Source organism: Trichoplusia ni, chromosome 7 (assembly GCF_003590095.1).
Source record: "Trichoplusia ni isolate ovarian cell line Hi5 chromosome 7, tn1, whole genome shotgun sequence".
Classification (NCBI taxonomy): domain Eukaryota; kingdom Metazoa; phylum Arthropoda; class Insecta; order Lepidoptera; family Noctuidae; genus Trichoplusia; species Trichoplusia ni.
This window is the reverse complement of record NC_039484.1, coordinates 14850711-14871781: the sequence shown is the minus strand read 5'-3', so window position 1 is coordinate 14871781 and position 21071 is coordinate 14850711. Positions and strand designations below refer to the sequence as shown.

The 21071-nt window shown below is 36.0% G+C and overlaps 1 protein-coding gene across 1 annotated transcript; it reads left to right on the top strand.

Annotated features, from left to right (window-relative positions):
- The first annotated feature begins 289 nt into the window (after window positions 1-289).
- LOC113496123 (protein zer-1 homolog) lies at window positions 290-18507 on the top strand. Its single transcript, XM_026875245.1, has 8 exons — window positions 290-1556; window positions 4630-4832; window positions 5139-5310; window positions 5833-5994; window positions 10936-11097; window positions 12404-12553; window positions 12903-13155; window positions 14079-18507. Exons 1-8 carry the CDS (start codon window positions 543-545, stop codon window positions 14258-14260), a joined length of 2298 nt encoding a protein of 765 aa, XP_026731046.1. The 5' UTR covers window positions 290-542; the 3' UTR covers window positions 14261-18507.
- The last annotated feature ends 2564 nt before the right edge of the window (window positions 18508-21071 follow it).

Here is a 21071-nt window from a genome sequence, read left to right as displayed (position 1 = left end):
AAACTCACCATTGGTATGACTATGATGCGAGTATTAAGTAAATAATACTACTATAGGATGTATGTACTACTACAGGATTACTAAAGGATGTTCAGAAATTAAATGTTTTTTTTTGTTGTTATTACTTTCGGGACTTCTGAATTTTGTGCCGCAATTGAAAACTATTAAAATTTTAAGATTAATAAAAATACGAAAAGCTATATTTTCACGAGACTAAAAATTTATAATAGACAACCATTTAGCTAAGTCTAGTCTATGACACCAAAAAAAAAATAGACAATTTACTTTCTTTCTTGTTGCGTTTTGCGAAAACTGCGACTGTCGAGTCTCGTTCGGGTTTGCTTCATAGCAAGTGCGTTCGTATTCGCTTATATATGGTGAAAATTGAGTAAAGTAGACTTGGTGATAAGACTCCAAAATGTGTTTCGATGACACTTAAAATATTATAGTGCTTGTAATTACGAGATGATAATAGTGCAATACTTTCAATCGTTTCATTACACAATATCGTGAAGGAAGTGTTTGTACCTATCTACATCAGAATGTCGACCGAACAGAAAGCTTTTTCAGTACAAGATTGCTTCCCTGAATCCTTGTTTGACATATGTATGGACTTTGTTGTGGTAAATTTGAACACGATTACTACCTTGGATCCGACAACCCGCTGCCTCAGACTGAAAGATGATGTTATATTGCCTGCTGAAATTTGTGAGAGATTCATAAGCGCGTATCAAAGAAAATACCGCATCAATGACAATATTGCTAACTTATTTAGTGATAAGTATCGCACTCGGCTCGACCGTGTTAGATTGCGAAACTCCCGCATTACTGATAGTGGATTGCACAGCATGGTGATACATAGGCCCTATGAGGTGGAACTGGTACAGTGTGAGCACCTATCCCACGCCTCCCTAGAACACATTAACAACAACAGTCACAACTTGATCTCTTTAAAGTTTGGCCCTGTGACCCATGTCCTGTCACAAGATGAAGTCATCTATCGAGAACGGGGCTATATTATCAATGCACCTAAATTGAGGAGACTCATTATACACCGACGTGGACTGGCTATATTCCCATTGCTCTTATTAAAACCTCTGAAAAATCTGACCTACCTGGACTTGTCTGAATGCACATCGGCTGGAACCATATGGGCACTCAATGCATTGCACAACCTGAGAGCTCTAATCCTTCATAGTGTGCATTGGAACAAAGATTTAATTGAGTGGATTTCTACTCTGCATACTTTGAGGCATCTGGATATTTCACAGTCCAATGATAGGCACGGAAAATACTTCAACCCAAATGAGGTTTTGACAAAACTTGTAACAAACTTACCTGAGTTAGAATCATTGGATATATCAGGTACAAACCTGGCAGGAACCGGTGCAGCAGCGGTTTCTACTCTAAGCCAGGGCACCTCTGACTGTATGGAAATGGAAGTACGCTGTGACATCCCAGGATTAGTAAGCCGAGTGAATCGCCCTTTGGAGTTCCTTGGTTTATATGCAACCCATCATGGAGCATGCAAGAGGCATGACATCCCAGCTAAAATTGTAAGTATTGTTAGATGCTTCTGATTATTGTAGAATTTTTAATCAAAAACAATAGCTGGTGAAATTGTAAACAATCAATAGATTTCTAATGATATACTGATAAAGGCCAATACGACTAACTATACGACAAATACCATAACAACTAACTATTAATTGTTAAGAGGGGTCCCTAGTGCATGACTGTTAATGCTTCAGCATGCTAATGCAAGGCTCATACAGTAGATGATCAATGATATTATATCAGCAATGTTGTTACTGTATGGAACAAGCAATTAATCACATTATGTTGAATGGGTACCAACTTCTACTGTATGATTTTATATCAAATGTTTATTTAGTAGAAAACATGAGAACAGTAGCCTGAGCCTTAGCCTTCAGGCCCTTATAAAGCCTTCAAATAGAAAAGTTTATAAGTATAAATTTGTTTGCTTGTAAAAGGTCATTTGATATACCTTTACAACTTTCACAAAGTTGATAAGGTTTCTCCGCTTTCCTGTTTCTCAAGACATGGAAGTGAGCTAAACAAATAACTGTTGCACACTCTTTGTGTGGCAACCCACTCAATGATTATACATTTTATCATGCCAGAGTTGCACTTGCCTTGTTTCTTTATAAAATAGTGCTTCAAGGTAATGAATTGTTGCCAATTTTTCGGGGCTACAGCTTATTAGAGATTAGTGGCAGTCATTATGGTTTCATAGTTATATGTGCCTGTAATGAGTGTATAAATTACATTATAGAACAGGACTGTTTCCATTATTTACATAATGAGTATTTTTACTTGATATGTGTAATGGAATGTCGAGGTATGAATGGTAAAGAACTGTAAACAATATGAATGGGGTTTAGTGAGGTTTTTTAATATTTTGTTAAATGTGTCAGTATCAATGTGTTAGTATTAATAGTAAATCATTACTATCATAAAGCTGAGCAGATTACGCGCCATCTGCAACTAAAAAAATAATATTTCTAGTGTGTAACTTCAGCATGTTAGCCCTGTGCCTTACGAAATCCTTTAGTACTTTTATCGTCTTGAATGAAAGGCTCTGTGGACCTTATAAGATGTCTTTCAAAGAACTGGGTTGAGTAAACTTTTGAACTAAAAGGATGCTTCGGGCACGAAAGCCAGATGTCTGATAGTTGCGTACATAAAGAACGCCTGAAAAAAATATTGTTTCAAATAAGTAAGACTACAATACCTTGTTTGTTCCTTGCTAATAGGTATTGATTCTCGGAATATTACTGACTACAAAGTGTGGGTGTGCATCGAAACGCCTACGTGCTATCTAGAGTGTGTGGGACATGCTCCAGCCACCGTCATTTGTTCTTTTGAGTCACACAAGTACTATATATATATCAAGCACATTGCTATTGTTGAAAGGTTTTGTTGAAAGCCCTTTTCAAGCATCGGTATTTGACTACTGGATTCGTGATTAGCGTAATGAAATACGTGACCAGTATTTATAAGTACTGCGCTATTACCTTCCTGGTATCACGCGAAGAGTTTAGATCAAACAAATAATAAAATCGAATAAACAAACATATTACAATTGTTTATTTTATAGGACGATAGCAAAAATATAATTCTCATCGATTTGTGCGAGTAATATAATATTTGCCGCTTTGAAACGGTTACGGAAAATGTTACGCTTAGTATGATATTTAAATTTCCAACGGACGTATGAGGACCAATATAAAAATCGTACTACGAAATCAACCCTAATATTTGAATTGAACTTCAGAAATGAATCTCTGTATAGCTTATTAGGTAGGTGTAAAGCCTAGTAGCCAATGATCACGCGAATTTGGTGTGATCTGTAATATTAACAGACATTTAAGTGAAAGCTTTAACTTCTTGAGTAAAAATAGTACTGCTGGGAATGCTCATTAACAGCCACGCGTTTCATGGAATGGGTGGTTGTAACCATGGCCTCGGGTCATTGTAAACGGACATATGTATACGTATTGCAGCTTCAATGTTTTGTCCGCGCAATGGACCACCACGCATGTGCAAGGGGGGTGAAGGGTAGATGCACCTTGTTCCGCGCAGCTAGATTAATTGGATATCGATCTGTCTGGACCTTTGTCCTTGAGACGGGTGATGTTGTAATTTTCCATCCGCTTTCATAAAGGTTGCGTATTGCAGTTATGATTAATTTTAGATTTGCGCTGAGAAATGTGCTATTACCCCTTTATGCATAAGCAACTGACAATAATGTAGCCATTGTATTACATATCTCGTTTTATTATAGCGTGCCTTTGTATTATGAAATTTAAAAAAATATATTAATAGTAAAAACCTAAATGTTTGAGAAACGGTGGGTATATTTTTCATGCTGGTACCCAAGATCATTAGTTCCGATTCTTTAGTAATTTTAGGCTTCTGTACCAAAAAGTCTAAACGAAACCCCATTACTAAGGCTCTGCAGTGTGTCCTATCGCCTATTTTTTCGAAACCTTCGAGAGTTATTATTTGGACATGGATTTTAAACTAATGAGCCGAGTAATTGTATAAGTACAATTCAAGTCCTGTCGTAATAGGAAATTATGAAAAGGAAAGATAATTCAGAAGTCCTTTTATTTTTTAAACTTGTATAACCTTCTTCTGTAACCTACTTAGGCGACCTACTTTTCTATACATTGTTGGTCTAATATTCTGAAATTGTTGGTAGTTCTCGTAAGGTCAAGATCAATCTATGTAGACATATACACAATTTCTGCCTTTTATTCCCTTATAGATCATCTGGAATTAAGGCGACTCCACCATAACCTTTAGTAAGACTGTTGTAGTTGTGGAAACCGAACGGGCATTACGATCTCGTAATGCCCGTTTTACATCTGTAAAGCGGCATCTTTGCAAATACGACTGTTGCAGCTGTAAAACTTGACGATAAAAGTTGAAAAGCAACAGTTGCATCTTATTGATAGTAGTGTGGGACTCTAGGTACTAAAAGTTTTTCATCAATTTGGCCTACAAATTTCGGAACGGATTCGAAGACATTATTATTACGACAGTGTTTATACACCTATCTATTTTTAAAACCCTATTTATTTATATTTTTATTTTGTTCAGATAACCGGTGACGCAAACGAGGAGCAGATCCTGACGGCAGCGTGCGCTTACATGGAGCGACCGGCGCTGCTGACCCGCGTCCTCAACGATCTTTATTACTTATTCCGTTACGAGAACAATGCATACGTAGGCCGTGCCCTGCGCGTCGTGCTCGATGCGATGGACCAGCACGTTTCTGAAAAACATATTCAGATTTCTGGCAGGTACGTGTCATGTAACATTATCAACATTTAAATAACACTCTTTCTTCTCACTTAAGGTAGTGAAGCCCTTATAACCTCATATTGGAACGTCGTACTAGTTTATTATTATCTACTAATCCCCGTTGGTTATTGTTGTCTCCTCCATGACGCTTTGAAGCGTTGGAAAGTCTTAAAATCGCACTTTTAGTGTACGAAAGTTAAGGCGTTAAATGAGTGTATTTAGATTAAATACAAATATATAGTTTAAGAACTTAGTATTGCATAAAGGTAAGTTAACTTATACTGACCAGTTTCATGCACTTCCAGTGCAACTCTGTTCTACATAGTAAAAGGGAAAGAAAGAGATCGTATTGGGGTGAAACTAAAGAAACGGATCATTACTGCGCTGCTGGACGGCATGGAGGCCCATCTCGGTGACGATACCATGATGAGGAATGGTTGTCTTACGCTGTGCCAACTGAAGATCCCGAATGATGTGGTAATTAATTAATGTTCTTAAATAATAATAATATTATGAAGAAGTGTAGTTTGGGAAATTTTGCGGGGCAAATTGATCTATTGAACCAATTTTGAAATCATAGGCTTAATATACCCTAATACAGATAATTACGAAAAAAGAGAAAATCATGAAGTGACTGACAGTTACACGCCAGTCCCCATATTTTATTCATTTGAATTTCGACGCTTCAGTTTTAGCTGAGTGCCCTATATTTTCTGGTATTTAATTTTGTAAGCCTTTCGGCCCGTATTTGTACTTGACCTAACTTGTGAATGAGTCAAGATCATATAGGTCAACAATTATACCACACGTGAGAGACATTTCTATGAAAACACGTGTTATTGATTTTTAAATTTCTAGAAGTTGAAGCAGCTTTACTACTATGTTTGAATTTCTTAGTAGCCAAGAGAAATAAGAAAAAATATATGGTCGCGAATCAAAATTTCCTTGAAAGGATTTAAGGTCTGAAAAAAAGTAATGCATCTTCTAAATGTATTTCAGTTGTTCGAGTACGAGCGTGTGGTACAAATTCTTTTAAATGGTGTGGCTGATGTAAACCAAGAGGGTTTCGTGCAACGCATCGCGATCTACCTGCTAAACTCCCTGGCATGCCAGGTTGACGGCAAACAAAAGAGGTTCCTCGGCAACCACGGAGCTATTGGCGTAAGTTTTATAACTAAGAATATTATAACATTATTGATATAAGTTGGGATTCAGTTAATCTTGTCTTATTCTTTTGGCCGAGTTTTTTATAAGTTATACGTATTTTGTTTTATCTGTAAAGTCATCAAAACTTTAGGATACCACTTTTATTAGACTTTTTTGTAGATTTAAAAGATCGAGGAATTCAATTTTCATGTTGTTAATTATTAAGTGAACCCTAAATAATCACAAAAGGTCCTGATATAATCTCTATTCGCGTGAAGGCATTAATCTAGGCAAGGATTACGGATTGCATGCTGCGGCGCAGTTAGAATCAATTGCAGGAAGCATCACTATGGGCGCTCTTGATAGCGAGTTATCACTTCGTTACTACTTTCGTACCCTCGCACAACAGATTTATACACAATACTGGGATAAAATCAGATTATTACGATTGGAAATAATGTTTTAGGTGAATTTATCAAGGTTTGGTTTTAACGAAATTGAATTGTGTAAATTTGAAGTTTGTTGGTATCCCATTAAGACAAAAGTTTCCTCACTTGTACTACTTATCCGTAAGTAGGGTGAGACTGTAGAACATTCGATTTTGATGATGGATGAAAGAGGACACGGGAACTCATGTTCAGGTTTGTTAATTTCGTGTCTTAAGTACTGGGATCCTACATTATATAAAACCTTCTAAATTATTATTTTATACGAGAACACTAATCATACTTTTATGATATTGAAATGTTTACTAACACAATTGATACTTGTGAAATCAAAGCTGCGAAAATTAAACAAACTATTTGTTTGTGCTTAACGCGACCGTAATAATATATCTTTGTGCTGTAGCGAATTTTTGCATTTTCGGAAATCAAATACATAAAGTATGTTATATGCCAGCAATAAGTATAATATAAATAAGAAAAGCTCTCTCAACAACATAAATTAATTAACAAAAAAGAAAACGAAGTTGCAATAATGAAATGATTTATACTAAGATAAAATGCAGTCTTCTAACAAAGATTAAAACTAACATCTTGAATATATGTTGAGGTATTTTGTGAACTGGCTTCTATTGCTAACTATTCATATTATGTATGGAAGTTCCATATTAAAATTGGAGGTGCGATCTGCATTGCGCTCGCTGTTATCGATTTATGCGGCTCATCTGCTCTCGCCCTGCTTCTCTTTGCAAATGCGAATACCTACTACAAATACTTGACCGACATTTACTCGCCATTCGTCGTTTCCAACCCTTACAAGAACTGATATCGACCGATGCATAGGTAACGATGAAGTTTCTTACAGCTGTTGCAACAATTAATGGCAGGCAGTTTCGTGAATTATTTAGAGGTGGGCATACCGTTTGGAGGCCATATATGCCTATAAAAATCTTTATTTGAAATATAAGGCGGCACATGCTAAGCGATAACACCTGTCAGGCCCAGATATTGTTTGGTTATTTTCTGTTATTCGTTTGTTTACTTTTAGCTAACACTTGCTAAGTTTATGTGACAATTATTTTTGTTATGCTTTCTATTGTATACCAGCTGTGTAATACAAATGCGATTTGAGTTTCTGCACTGTTTTTTTTTTGCGTTTGCGATTTTCTTAAAAAATATGATTTATTTTTCTTGCAATTTGCCATTTACCTTGTTTTTTTTAACTTTGATTAAATATTTTTTAATTTATATAATAGTTTGTAAAATTTTATTGTGTTTTGTTGTTTATATTCAATCAATTGAAACAAAATAATAATAATAATAATAAGTTTGCCTATTGAGTTCGTAAAAAATAAATTCCGTTTAGATTGTTATTAGGCAGGCTTAAGGATACAAATAAGACACGTATCTGGTAGTACGATGCATGCTTGCATTGAAATTCAACACACGTTCGACCGACTGGCTTCAGAAACAAATTATTTAAACAGCTGTGTATGTGTGTATGTGCTGATGTATTTTTCCTTCTACCAACTCCCTCGAATATTTTTCATAGGCCACATGTAGTTAAAATTTTATACCACTGCAATTTTTCCTGCCTCTTTGACCGACATTCGAGATCAGCTATTGCAAGCTGCCGTTGTGAAAGCGAGACAGACTACAGTGCGCGATGTCTCTCTTCTACAAAGGCAACACTCGTGGTTGAAGAGGTGGCGGTAGGCCCCCAGCTCTATAAAATGCTTCAAACTTGAATGTGATCGTTTCCTACGTATCACTCGAGACTTAAGTGCAGATGCCTCTGCATCCTCTTTCTCCTTGATCTAGGTTTTGTCTGCATAGGTTGTTGAGTGTATAGATCGATTCACGGAACCTACCTATTTATTATGCTTGTGTGATCGCACCCAGCGGTGAAATAGTGCGGTGTCCGAGAAATATAGCTTAGAATTTTTTGAGTATACTTTGTACTTATCGGTATTGGTTGTCGCCTAGTTGTGGACCGTCATTTATTTAGGAATTACAATATTAACGATTAGTTAGACAAAAAAAAAACAATGAAAAAAAGTAAATGTGTATATTTTCTTTTAACTTAATGTATATTTTTAGCATGATAAAGAAAAATTTAAAAAAAAAATGCGGACAAACAAAATGCCTTCTTCACTTGTCTTATTATAACACTAGCTGTTGCCCGCGACTTCGTCCCCGTGGGTAGAAGATATAAGTTATGATTTATACCTGCCTTACTTTTTTCACATTTACCATTGTATCTTCGCTCCCATTAGTCGCAGCGTGATGGTTTAAGCCTAAAGTCTTCCTCCATTAATGGTCTATTCAACACAAAAAGAATTTTTCAATTTGGACCAGTAGTTCCTGAGATTAGCGCGTTCAAACAAACAAAAAAAAAACCATACAAACTCTTCAGCTTTATATATTAGTATAGATAACAAGGACAACCGAAAGAGGATGTAAAGTTATTGTAAATACTGCTCTGATATTAATTAATTTGGGTTTGAATATGTTTAATATGGGAGTGGATTGATTTGTGGAAAAAAATCAGGAAACTGACTCTGTTTTCTCTTAAAAATTCACGCAATCTAATCAGTAAGCATTTATAATGAGCATAAAATGACATTTAGTAGAACAAAAAGTTTTTTACGACTTTATATGTATATATAATCAACAAAAATAAATGGCCCACTTTGACGATAAATCGGTTGAAGTAGTCAAAACAACAAAGACTTCCCTTTTTAACTGTTCTAGTTCGTTTTAAAATAGGCTACCTACGTCAAAACGGGTCTGAGATCTATACAATTTTAAAGTATGAGGGCGAAAAGCTATTGTCGTAACATCGTTTTTTTTTCTCAGTTTTGATAAAATAGCAGTAGAAGCTTTCTGGGTAGGTCTTTATCATAATTGCAGTTTTGAATAAAGCAGCAGTAATAATCATAATTAAAATCTTTCTTCAATAAATTATGATTACTTTTGGTTTTTTAATATCATGTTCGAACTCGATGGATTTTTTAATGAGCTTGTGCACCTGAAATTTTATATGCTTTCAAATAAAAGGTAGTAATTAGTAGTAACGTTACACACATATACATAACTTACGTTTAGACTCAATTATAATAATAAAGAACACACGGTGAACGAAAACCCAAGGATTATGTTGCAAGACAATTAAAAAAAATACAGAAATATGGCGCTTGGATTTAGTTTTATTAACAAAAACGAAAATAATTTCAGTCATCATAACGCTCTCATAGTATATTTAATAATAATTCATCAATCAATCTATTTACATGATCGTTTTATGCTTTGAATGAAAAAGGTGTTTTCTTCTTATTTAAGTAATAAGCAGCAGTAAAATCTTCTCAATATAACGTAACTGTTAGAAAAAATTTAATTGAATAGTCCTAATTATAATCAATCAAAATTTAAAATAAGGTTGATTCAATATATTGTAAATAAATAGAAGTTATCTATTTCAATGATAGCAGAGATTTATGTTAAATTTATACTATTTCTAAATGATAAACTAACAAAAGTTGTTAGCTTTGCAGCACTATTTTATGTTCATGCGGAATTACGCGGAAATAATTTAGTTTGAGTCCATCTAATCAGAAAAATCGTTATCAATCGAACCATGTATTACTATAGGCCTTACGGTTTAAGGGTTCATGGGGCTGAACGTACTTTTGTATATCGTAGGTTCTGATCATTTAAGTCTTACCTGTTACTGTAAAATAATAAATATTACTAAGCTACTGTGTTTTTTTTTACTATCTCAAACGAGTGATATAATTTTAATCAGTGGATTTTATTATCAAGCAATAATGCTGGTATTAAAATGCTGTACTATAGTTTAATAACATTACGATTGGTAAAACCTCAATTATTTATCTAAATAAAGAAACTGTCATTGTTGTGATAGGTGTTTCGTTTGGTTTTTCCCTGTTTGTGTTATTTTTAACCTAGTTTCAAATCTATAAATGATTTAATGTTTTTTTTTAAACAATCTACTTGAATCAGTAGTAGTATTCAGCCATAAAAAGTCCTTAAATTACACAAGCTAGTTAAGCTTTCTCGATGCAAATATTCTTAGTTCCGGCTCGGTTTTATCAGCCCAAATATAAAAACGTAATGTCTTACTTCGCCTGGCTTGAAGACTCAGGAAAGATAGACAAATTGGTCAATACATGATTCTTAGGTTTTGATCTATAGATAATCTACAATTAAAGATAATCGAGATAAATACGATCAAACACAATCTATCACTGAATTTTCATATTTTCAGTAGGCCTAACAAAGTACTTTAGAAACTTGTAATTAGTACTGTGTGTCTAGTTCCACAGTTCCAAAATAACTTTAACATAGGGTGGCCAATATCATACCATAGAGAATAAAGGTAACATAAAAATCAATTATGACAGTATTGTACAAGTTCACAGATAATTTATATGCGTCAATGTAACTAGCTAGGAAGAAAGTTAGTTTCAAATTCTGTATTCGATTGTTCCAGAAAATGCTGACTCTAATATCAGACCGGCTCGAGAGGCGTGTGTGTGACGACGTGCTGGAGGTGGCCTGGTCGACGATGTGGAACGTCACCGACGAGACGCCGCAGAACTGCCAGCGGTTCCTGGAGAACCGGGGCATGGAATATTTCCTCGCTTGCCTCAAGGTAATAAAAGAGATTTGTCTCATAGTTACCGGCTTCTCATAAACTAAATCAGTCGTAACGAAAAAATAAGAGATAGATACCATTTAAAAAAAAACAACAAATTGAGACAAAAAAAAATAATCGATAATATATAATAGACACAAATGCAGTATTTGATCGAAACTATTTCGTCCCAATATGATCCTCAGGAAAGAACAAGGATATTTTAATGAGTTTTGGGCGTAGTGCAATTTACCTCCACATTATTGTCATCTAACTTATATCTTATCATCATCGGTCTCGCCTTTTCTTAACTATGTTGGGGTCGGCTTCCAGTTTGAACCGGATTCAGCTTAGTACCAGTGTTTTAAAAGGAGCGACTGCTTATCTGACTTCCTCAACCCAGTTACCTGGGCAACACAATACCCTTGGCTAGACTGGTTGTCAGACTTCAAGCTTCTGACTACCTGTAACGAATGTCAAAGATGCAGAAATAATATCCAGGACCCACAATTTAATGTGTCTTCCGAAACACTGAGGAACTCGTTATGACAAAGATGGTCACCCATCTACGGACCAACCACGTCAAGCGTATCTTAACCTGTGATCGATTCATTTATGCGGTTATAGCTTAGCCACGAGGCAAATATCTTATATGTAGGCAAATATATATCTTTGTTTGTGTCTTTTTGTAATATCTATATTTTTGGGGATTCGACCATTACAGTGATTATAATGGAAGCTTTTCGCCCGCGGCTTCGCCCGCGCCTTCACCCGCGCCTTCACCCGCGCCTTCACCCGCGCCTTCACCCGCGCCTTCACCCGCGCCGATGTCGGTTATATTGCGTTACCAAGGGAATTCTTCAAAAGTCCGGGATAAAAACTATCCTATGTTCTTTCTCAAGGTCACCTCTTTCTCTGTACCAAATTTCATTAAAATCAGTTCAGTGGTTTATATGTGAAAGCGTAACAGACAGACAGACTGAGTTACTTTCGCATTTATAATATTAGCAGGGATTTAGTCTGCTTTGGTTTTAAGTTCTAATATCATAACCCCTACAGGCCAATGATCATACCATCTGCAAACATAATGTTCTTTTACGATTGCGTCATCTAAAAGGCCATTTTTCTTAAACTATAAATAGCTTAGTACTATTCCAATTGGACTTCAAATCCTATCGGAACGCAGGAAAACATAGTGAGAAACGTAGCATGTGTCTTAAGGGTGTATTAAGCCACGACTTGCTCTCATACCAAGGAGGTTGCACATAAACAATACAAAAAAAAATAGGTTACCACTTTATTGATTGTTTAAATATTTCTTCAGATATTCCCCGAAAAGGAGGAGCTACTACGCAACATGATGGGCTTGTTGGGCAACGTGGCTGAAGTCGCTGATCTTCGACCGCAACTCATGAACAAGCTGTTCCTCTCTGTTTTCTACGAGTTGTTGGACTCTTGCAGCGATGGAATCGAGGTCTTACATTTATTTTTTTCTTATTAGATCCCATAATACAAAGTTGTTGCACTTCTGACATTCATATACACACTTGATACATTTGTAATGTTTGAAAAGTATAAAGGATTTTTGGTAATTTGTCCTTATGTTAACAAAAGCCTGCCTTTACAAAATAATTGAACTGCAGGGTGTATTTATATCTTGTAGTTCTTTGAAGTTAACGGCCTTGCACTGGTTTATTTAGTATTCACTCATTTATAATTTTATCCATACATTTTACCTCTAACGATCTCAAAAAAGAGCTGTAAAAATGATGATATTTATATCTTATCCAAACAGTGTAGCCTAATAGAGTGTTATACTTCAGGTGAGCTACAACGCTGCTGGAGTACTTGCCCACATGGCATCCGATGGTCCGGAAGCGTGGACAGTGGATGAGCCGGCGCGGCACCAGGTGTTGCAGCGCGTGGCCGCGGCCGTCGACCGCTGGGACATGTACGCCGAGCGGAATATCAATTACCGTTCCTTCGAACCGATACTCGGCCTCCTACACGCGCATCACACGCCGCAGTGCCAACACTGGGCCGCCTGGGCTCTAGCCAACTTAACCACCGTGTACCGTAAGTGTCTGACCCCAGATTTTTTTGCAATTTACGTGAAAATCATGAGATGAGGAAGGCGTTTGAGCATGGATGTGGATGGATATAGCGGAAGAGGACGACCAAATAAACGATGGATGCATTGTGTGAACGACGATATGGCTGCAAAGAGTATTTCTTGTGAGATGTCGGCCGCTATAGAGGTATAGAAAAAGAAGGCATGGACCCTTTCCTGCTTAGTTTTTCGACACATTTTTTGAATTCGTTTCTTACTTTCATTATTGTACGGAATGCCTATTATAAAAAGGCTACTTTAGTACGTTCTCACCCGTATGAACTAACATGTTGTAACGACAAACACGTGTTATTGCTCCTCCAGTACTTCAAATTTTCTTTAGATTATTCTTTAACTCAATAATTATGAAAACTGATTCAAGACCAATTTCGTCAATGTCCTTTTATTTTTACATGAAAACCGCTCTTCCCTTATGTGTCAATAATTAATAAAATTGTTTCTATTCACTCTTCATGTCTTATTCATCCTGTGTCACGGCATCGTCTCGGCTAATAATGGACAATGTCGTTTCTAAAAGTCATTTTGGCTTAACGCTTTTATGACGCCGCTAGTACACAGTAGTTTATAAACTACAACCCATTTATCCGGAAATGCGTAACGTTTTTGTTTTAATCTGTGATTATAGTACAATTCTTAGTTTAAATATGACCCAGGCGTCAGTCATTCTCTCACTATTGAAGTATTCTTACTACAATTACTTACCATTGTAGTAGCATCTGTGTATTTTTGGTATTTTGATAAACATCTCATGCGAGGGAATGTAATTGCGGTAATGAGTTAAATTGTAATCAATAATTATGTAAATAACAAAAAACACGATATGACATAATCAGTCGATTATAATTGTGTCAAAACATTTCTATTTCAGCTGACAAATACTGCAACTTGGTCGAGTCTGAAGGAGGAGTGCGACTACTGAACACTTTGCTGACCGACCCCAGGGCCTACCAGAAAATCAAGCACCTGGCCCAAATCGTGATCCAAAACTGCGCTAAGTACGCGGCAAGCAACTCCAACACCCCGCCGCCAGGAGTCACACCGGACAATTAACTAACGGAGTTCTTTGAGGAGATCTATCCTCAAGTGCGCGACTAGCGTGTGTCGAGCCCCGTGACCCACGTGCTGCTCCGCGACGCCTTCCGCCATGATGACACATATTGATCCTTCATCGGTCCGTGAAGTGCTTCATTATCGCTACCCGCGTATGGACTTGAATTCAAGCCAAAAGACTTTTGAAAGTTTTTCGTAACTATCATTACCTAAGGAATCACTGTGTTAGTACAATAAGTAAATTATGGGTGGCGTGTGCCAGTAACTTTAAGTGTCATTTTATCTGTATTAGAATAGTACTAATACCTACGATCATAAACACTCATGTATATCGAGCTTAAAGTTGTCTCTTTGCCGAGAAACCCTACACTTTGTGAAATCATAAGCACATATACCATTGTGGGCCGTGCCCCTCCCATACTCTCTTTTTATTACTAAGCTATTTTCCTAATAGGTAGTAGTAAACAAAATAAGATTACTCTTTACTAAAATTATTAAACTCGACGTAGTAATAGAGTTAATATATTATTTATTGGTAAGGATATACAAGAATTTATGTTTTAAATCTGTATTGTAATATATTTCTGATTTCGCAGAATCGTAGTGATCTAATGCATATTTTGGATTTGTTTATTAATTATTTAAGGTAATGCGTTTGCCTAATGTGATTACCTAATGTATTATAAATATCAGGTATGCCATTGTATGATCTACACGAAAACTAACTTCATGTTATTTCATATGGTGACACAATGTATCTAGAATAATAATAATTTACGTTAAAATCTCAAAAATATGTATAGGGATTTAAAATTATTTTAGCATAATGATTGAACATCTCGTTCTAAAACATTTACACATTTTGTATTGGAGTTGCAAAATTTACAAATATTTAATCGAACCCAAAATTTAGGGATGTTACATGTTTGAGGCATATCTACAAATGAGTCTATTTTTGTTTGCGGCGTTTAACGAAGCAGTTTTTTTAAGGAAAATTTTATAGATTTTAAATCTGCCTTAAACAGTACAGAATCGGGGCATTCTACCGACGACGCGTACCAAATTGGTATGGCAAATAGACAACGTCATTCATCAAACATCACAATATCTATATAACAACTGCTATATGTAAATTGTTTCTGCCAATGTTGCAGTTTTTTATTGTATTATAATGCACCCTAAATGTGACTGTTTTTCTAACCCTTAAAGAGTCGTTGTTTACGCTTGCGGATTCAGATTTTATGTTTTATTTAATTAGACAGCGTGGTGTATCATACTTTGACAGTATTCTGTGTAACCGTATTAGTTCGCAAAACTAAAAAGAGTGTTTTTAAACAAACATAATTTAGTTTGCGATGTAATATTTTATAACTTAGTTTGTTTTCGGTTTCTTACAAACTTTTTTACATTCTAATCGGCGGTCAATCGCTAGTCTATAAGCTGATGAGCTGAGTGTCGATGGCAGGCAAGGTGAAGAGGTCAGCGCCTCATCTACCTTTTTAGATAACTTCCTTTTCAGTCAACCGGGCTTTGAAGTAGGAAGTATAATTTATACAAAAACATAGTGAATACACATGCAAAAAATAGCTTCATTGTTGATCCCGAAGAACTTGACGTTTCTTTCAACAGGAACAAAATCGCATTCCGACCAAGTACCGTCCTTGAAGTGTTTCCACTTCATCGTTCCTGCATCATGCACCTTACATCTTTCTCATCCACCACCTTACATCTTACTGCAATTGCATAGGATCAGAGCTGTAATTGATGGCGATCAAAGTCTTGTGTAAACCTCTTACGTAATTCTGAAATTGATGGTCAAAACCACTTGAGCCATTTAAGAATACATTTCAATGAAATGGGCTGTATCAGGATTTGAGGTTTTTCACTCCTTTTAATAAATCATACAAACTTAGATGGGCTCACACAGCGTTTGACCCAGGGAGGGGAGGGTGGCAATGCCATTTTTTACTAGATCCTTCGTTGACCGATGTTCAAGAGGTTCCAACTCAAACCCCAGTGCCAGACTCTGTAGACAAAAGTTTCTTAAGAAATGACAGACTAAAAACGTACCTCTAGTTCGTATATTTTAGGCTACGGTTTCATTCTTTTAGGGCCGTACGAACACGAAATTGCCTGGCCTCCTCCTGGAACTTGACTGACGTCCAACCCTCCCCGAGTAGCCCAGTTTTTTTTTGTTTTAGTAACCAATTTTACCGGATATAAAATTGTCGAAAATCATGATATGAATGAATGAATTTCATAGGTCCGTCCCGCTTTCGTTGACAGAATATAAATCAAATATTTTGATACACGATTCTATTATTACTTTATTACTAGTCATATCATTTTAGTTATGTGGATATACGGATTGTATTAATATTCATAAATTTGCGAAAACTAGATACTCGTCTGGTTACACAGTTGTGTGACGAGTTAATCACGTGACAAGAAGTCGAAATGACAAGATTTACATTTGTTTGGTGTTTATGTTGTTATGTCATTATGATCCTGCTGTCCATGCTACTTGACTGTATACTATCTTCGAAGTTAACACGTAGGTTTGATCAATAGATACGGTGAGCACCATCCCCATGTGCTTACGATGAGTTCGTGTTGTAATCGCGTTAATATCTCGACTCATTATAATATTTATTATATTCGTAATGATTATTTAAGCAAATACAAGTACTTGATACGCATCTCTTTTATGTGTCTATTTAAATTGTTCTAGCACATAGCTGTAATAATTTCATAATGTAGTTAACCAAGTTAGACGTCACATAATAATTGTATTTCTGAATGTACCCATTACCCATTATAATATTTCGTGTGCTATCTATTCTATTTTAAGAATATGTATCTTTAGATTCGTCAATACTCATGATAGAGTTAACATTATACAATAGTGGACTACTTATATATCTCATAGTTGTCATATGAACATGGGCTGTCGTTAAGGTGATCGCAGCGCGGCTCTGGACGAGACGAGAGGGCCACGTCACCGCTCGTGATGTCTGCCGCTCTCTGGACCGCGCCCACTTACTATGGAGTTACGTGTGCTAAGTTTCGGACTTGACAAATCACTACTATAAGTGTGTTTAGTTGTCGTAAGGTCCTTTTATGGCAATATAATACATTATCTTACTTAATAATCAATCTGATAATAAGGTATTAATATTGTCATTACCTCTTCAGCACTCGAGGCACAATGTATACAGGAAAAAGTACACGAACATGTTGAACGAATGACGAAGCTGTGCTAATCTACTGAACCTGTATAGAAAGAACTCACGTAGCCGACATCAGTCAACTAGGATTTAACACGTTTTCATTAAACCAATCTTTACAGTGCTATCGGTCGGTATTATTGTGATTAGTCAAATAGTATTACATTTCAAGATGAGTAAATATCGATATTGTAATATCTTAATCGATAAACGAATGTTTTTTGATAAATAGGTGTGTGAAAATAAAGATACAGGCGTTTCGATCCCAAATTTGACTGCACTGGTCGATACTTATAAGTACGGGCTCAACTACTCAATAGAAACATGTAAATCTGTGACCATATAAATCTTATTGAACCTCTTCTTAGTTGAACGATAGGTTATTTATCTTTGAAAGGGTTCATTACAAATTTAAAAAAGGCTCCTATAAGGTTTCTTACACGATACATTTTTATCATTCATTGTTTTTACAAGCTGTAAAGTGGTTAATTTCACTTCTGTGGTATGTACTTATTTTTCTCACAGATTTGATACCAAATACCAAAGACTAGTTCCAAAATTTCGCATTCACCTCCATTTTTCCGAAGTCAGGAGAGGAAGGGTATTCTGACAAATGTTTAGCGCCGTACATATGTATATATGCGTAACATCGGTATCGACAAGTTTTAGTCTGATATGATGAGGGCAGAAGACTGCCAGTACCGATCGCTAATTATCGGTAACAACCTAATCGTACTTATAGCCGGTGTCTCTATGTTTGCACACATGAGTATCAAAACATTTATATGAGTTATTTTTTGGGTTTTGTTGATTCCACGTGCAGCTGACCTTTACATTTATTGATTATATTTTGTTTACTTGTTGCTTTAATGAGAAATAGATTTTTCATAAATACTCCCTATTTTGTTGTTCAATTATGTTGATTATTATGTATAATTTCTTGAAATTTTACCTGATTTTAATTGAGTGTCACGTTTAGAGATTAATATGTTATCAATAAATAAATACTTGATTGTCTCATTCTCTGTATGATTTGTTTTCCAGCAATCAAACTCGCACAAAACTCTTCAACGAAGTTATTGCAAGAAAAGGTGGTAGGTATCGGTGTTACCAGCAATGTGAATAATCCTGTATTTTAAACAAAACCTACTTGGGTAATTTATAGAATTTTTGAAATGATCAAGTAATAGGCATAAATAGGTGGTAATAAGCATTGTGCAGAATGAATACAGTGCCGACTGCACCATATGTAAGCTTGAATATAGACTAGAACATTCAACAAAATCTTGCGTTATACCTTTTGCAACATCTCGTGAGGATTGTACCGAATATAGCGTCTAGCATTCTCAACTAATAAAAGAAAAAGGTTACATTACATCCGAACGCTCTAGAGTTAATGCTCTAGTACTCTAGTGTATCCCACCCCATAAAACGAGGTACAACGGTAGTAGAGTATAATGTCTTCGGCTACAACTAATAGCCACAGACCTTAATGTGTTTTTTCTAATAATAATATGATTATGACTGTAAATGTGGGATATCCTTGGTTTCAGTGTGAGCTATTGCTGGATACACTAAAATTGTGGCCGTGACAAAGATACACATAATTCATAAAGTGGTCTCCAAGAAGTCCAAAAAATTTCGAAAGGAGTGCTTTTTTATTTTGTCATAGTATTTTGAACAGATTAGTCTGTCTCGCTACGCTTATCCTACTTGAACTTTTTCTATTCGTGTTCCTACTTAAATATGACGTTAAGAATTGGGACAATGTTAGTATTATAATAACTTTTGTTAGGCAGATTCATTTTCTTTTAATAACGGTTTAACCACGCTCGTAATAGTCGGGATAACCAGACTAGTTTTGGACCCAACCGGAGTCTGTGTAGGTAATCATGAGCTGTGGCGGTGGAAGAGCCGCGATTTGATCTGAAGTGGCCGGGATATCCCGATAAATAAGTACCCAAGCTTGAGTAAACGGTTATCCTCGAATATCATCCGTAAAATAGACGTGAATCTAGTCAGGCAGATTTGAGGAATCTGCGTCGAAAGGAACGTGACGGCAGGACCTGGAGCTTAGCTTCCGACTGTTATGCGAAACAGTTCTAATCGAAATGATTCGCCAAAAAGGTCCAATAGTCCTGCTTGATAACTACTTACTTAATAAAAAGATTAAATTAAAAAAAAAAAACGCCCGTCCCAAAAAAAGGACGCAATTACCACTTGAATTATGGAAAGTCCGTTTCATTCCGCCATTTCAGGGTTTCATCTGCCAGTTACCAGTTCCAGCATTAGGTCGTCGTCTATTAGAAACATGAAGAAAACCAATCAAGACAAATTCTATGAGCCCAAACTCAATGGTTTTACTAAAAGGGAGACCAGGGTTACGTCTCCTACCTTCGAGCCCTATCATCAGACCAGCTCAGAGGTTCCAGATTTCCAGCATCAGTTTCTCGTCAATTAGAAACATAAAGAGAACTAGTTAAGACAAATCCAACGAGCCTTAACTCGATGGGCTTACTAAATGGCAGTCCAGGATTACATCTCCTATCTTCGAGCCCTAACAGCAGACAGCTCAGTGGTTCCAGAAGACATTAGTGTTTCAAATATAAGATCCCACATATGCTTGTAAGTAACCTGAGCGTGTAACATTCCTATCACACCTAACAAACAACCTTGAAGACCTAAACCGATATCCGCCAAACGTAGCCAAGAAGTCTCTTAAACCTTTCAAACCAAAATAACCAACTCGTCACCTATTTTGCACATAGATACTAAAAGATAGAGTCGAGACAAGGGCAAACAAACAATACCTTTATATTTTTAGAAAACGGTAGATTATTATCGTCTATATCTACTTTTGTGCTAGAAATATTGGAATTTATTCATGACGATCAAAATGTCATTTCAATATAGTCTTATTTGCATTGTATTTAGAATACATATTATTATGTGAAATTTTTGCAGAACTTTTTGTGAACAATCTATTACCCAAAAACGCAGAAAGCTAACACAATTACAACGAAAGCTTCTTTCATTTCTAGTGCTTGATCCATAGATGAAGATATTTTGTTCTCGTTTTGTCGAGCAAAAAATAATTTTTGGATGGTGCATTTTCAGTGTTATGGTCAACCCTCGTCTAATCAGGGAGCTCAAAAGACCGGTGTCAAAACTTAAAGTAAATGTGGTAAGAGGCACCGCCAAAGACCGCGTATTTTGAACTAACCGGGATGATACTACTATGAGGACTACTTCGATTATTGGGGTATTTACTTTTTTGTGTTACTATGTTACTGATATTTTTGGGTTTAACTATTTATCAGGATACACTTAGCAATTTCACATTTATCTGAGGATACGCCCAATCTTACAAGCATATAAATTAAGCTTGAAATTGAAGATCAACTTGTCAACAACACTTTCATGGCATTTGGTAATTAATGTAAATACCTGATGCAGCGCAGAACTCAGTTTTTTTTGGCCAAAGCTATTCACAGTTCTCTTCCTAAATAGGGTTACGCTTACTGTTTGCGGGTTTAATTACAGTGTATCTATGAAAATAAAATAGTTTTGGCTTGAGCTTCTGT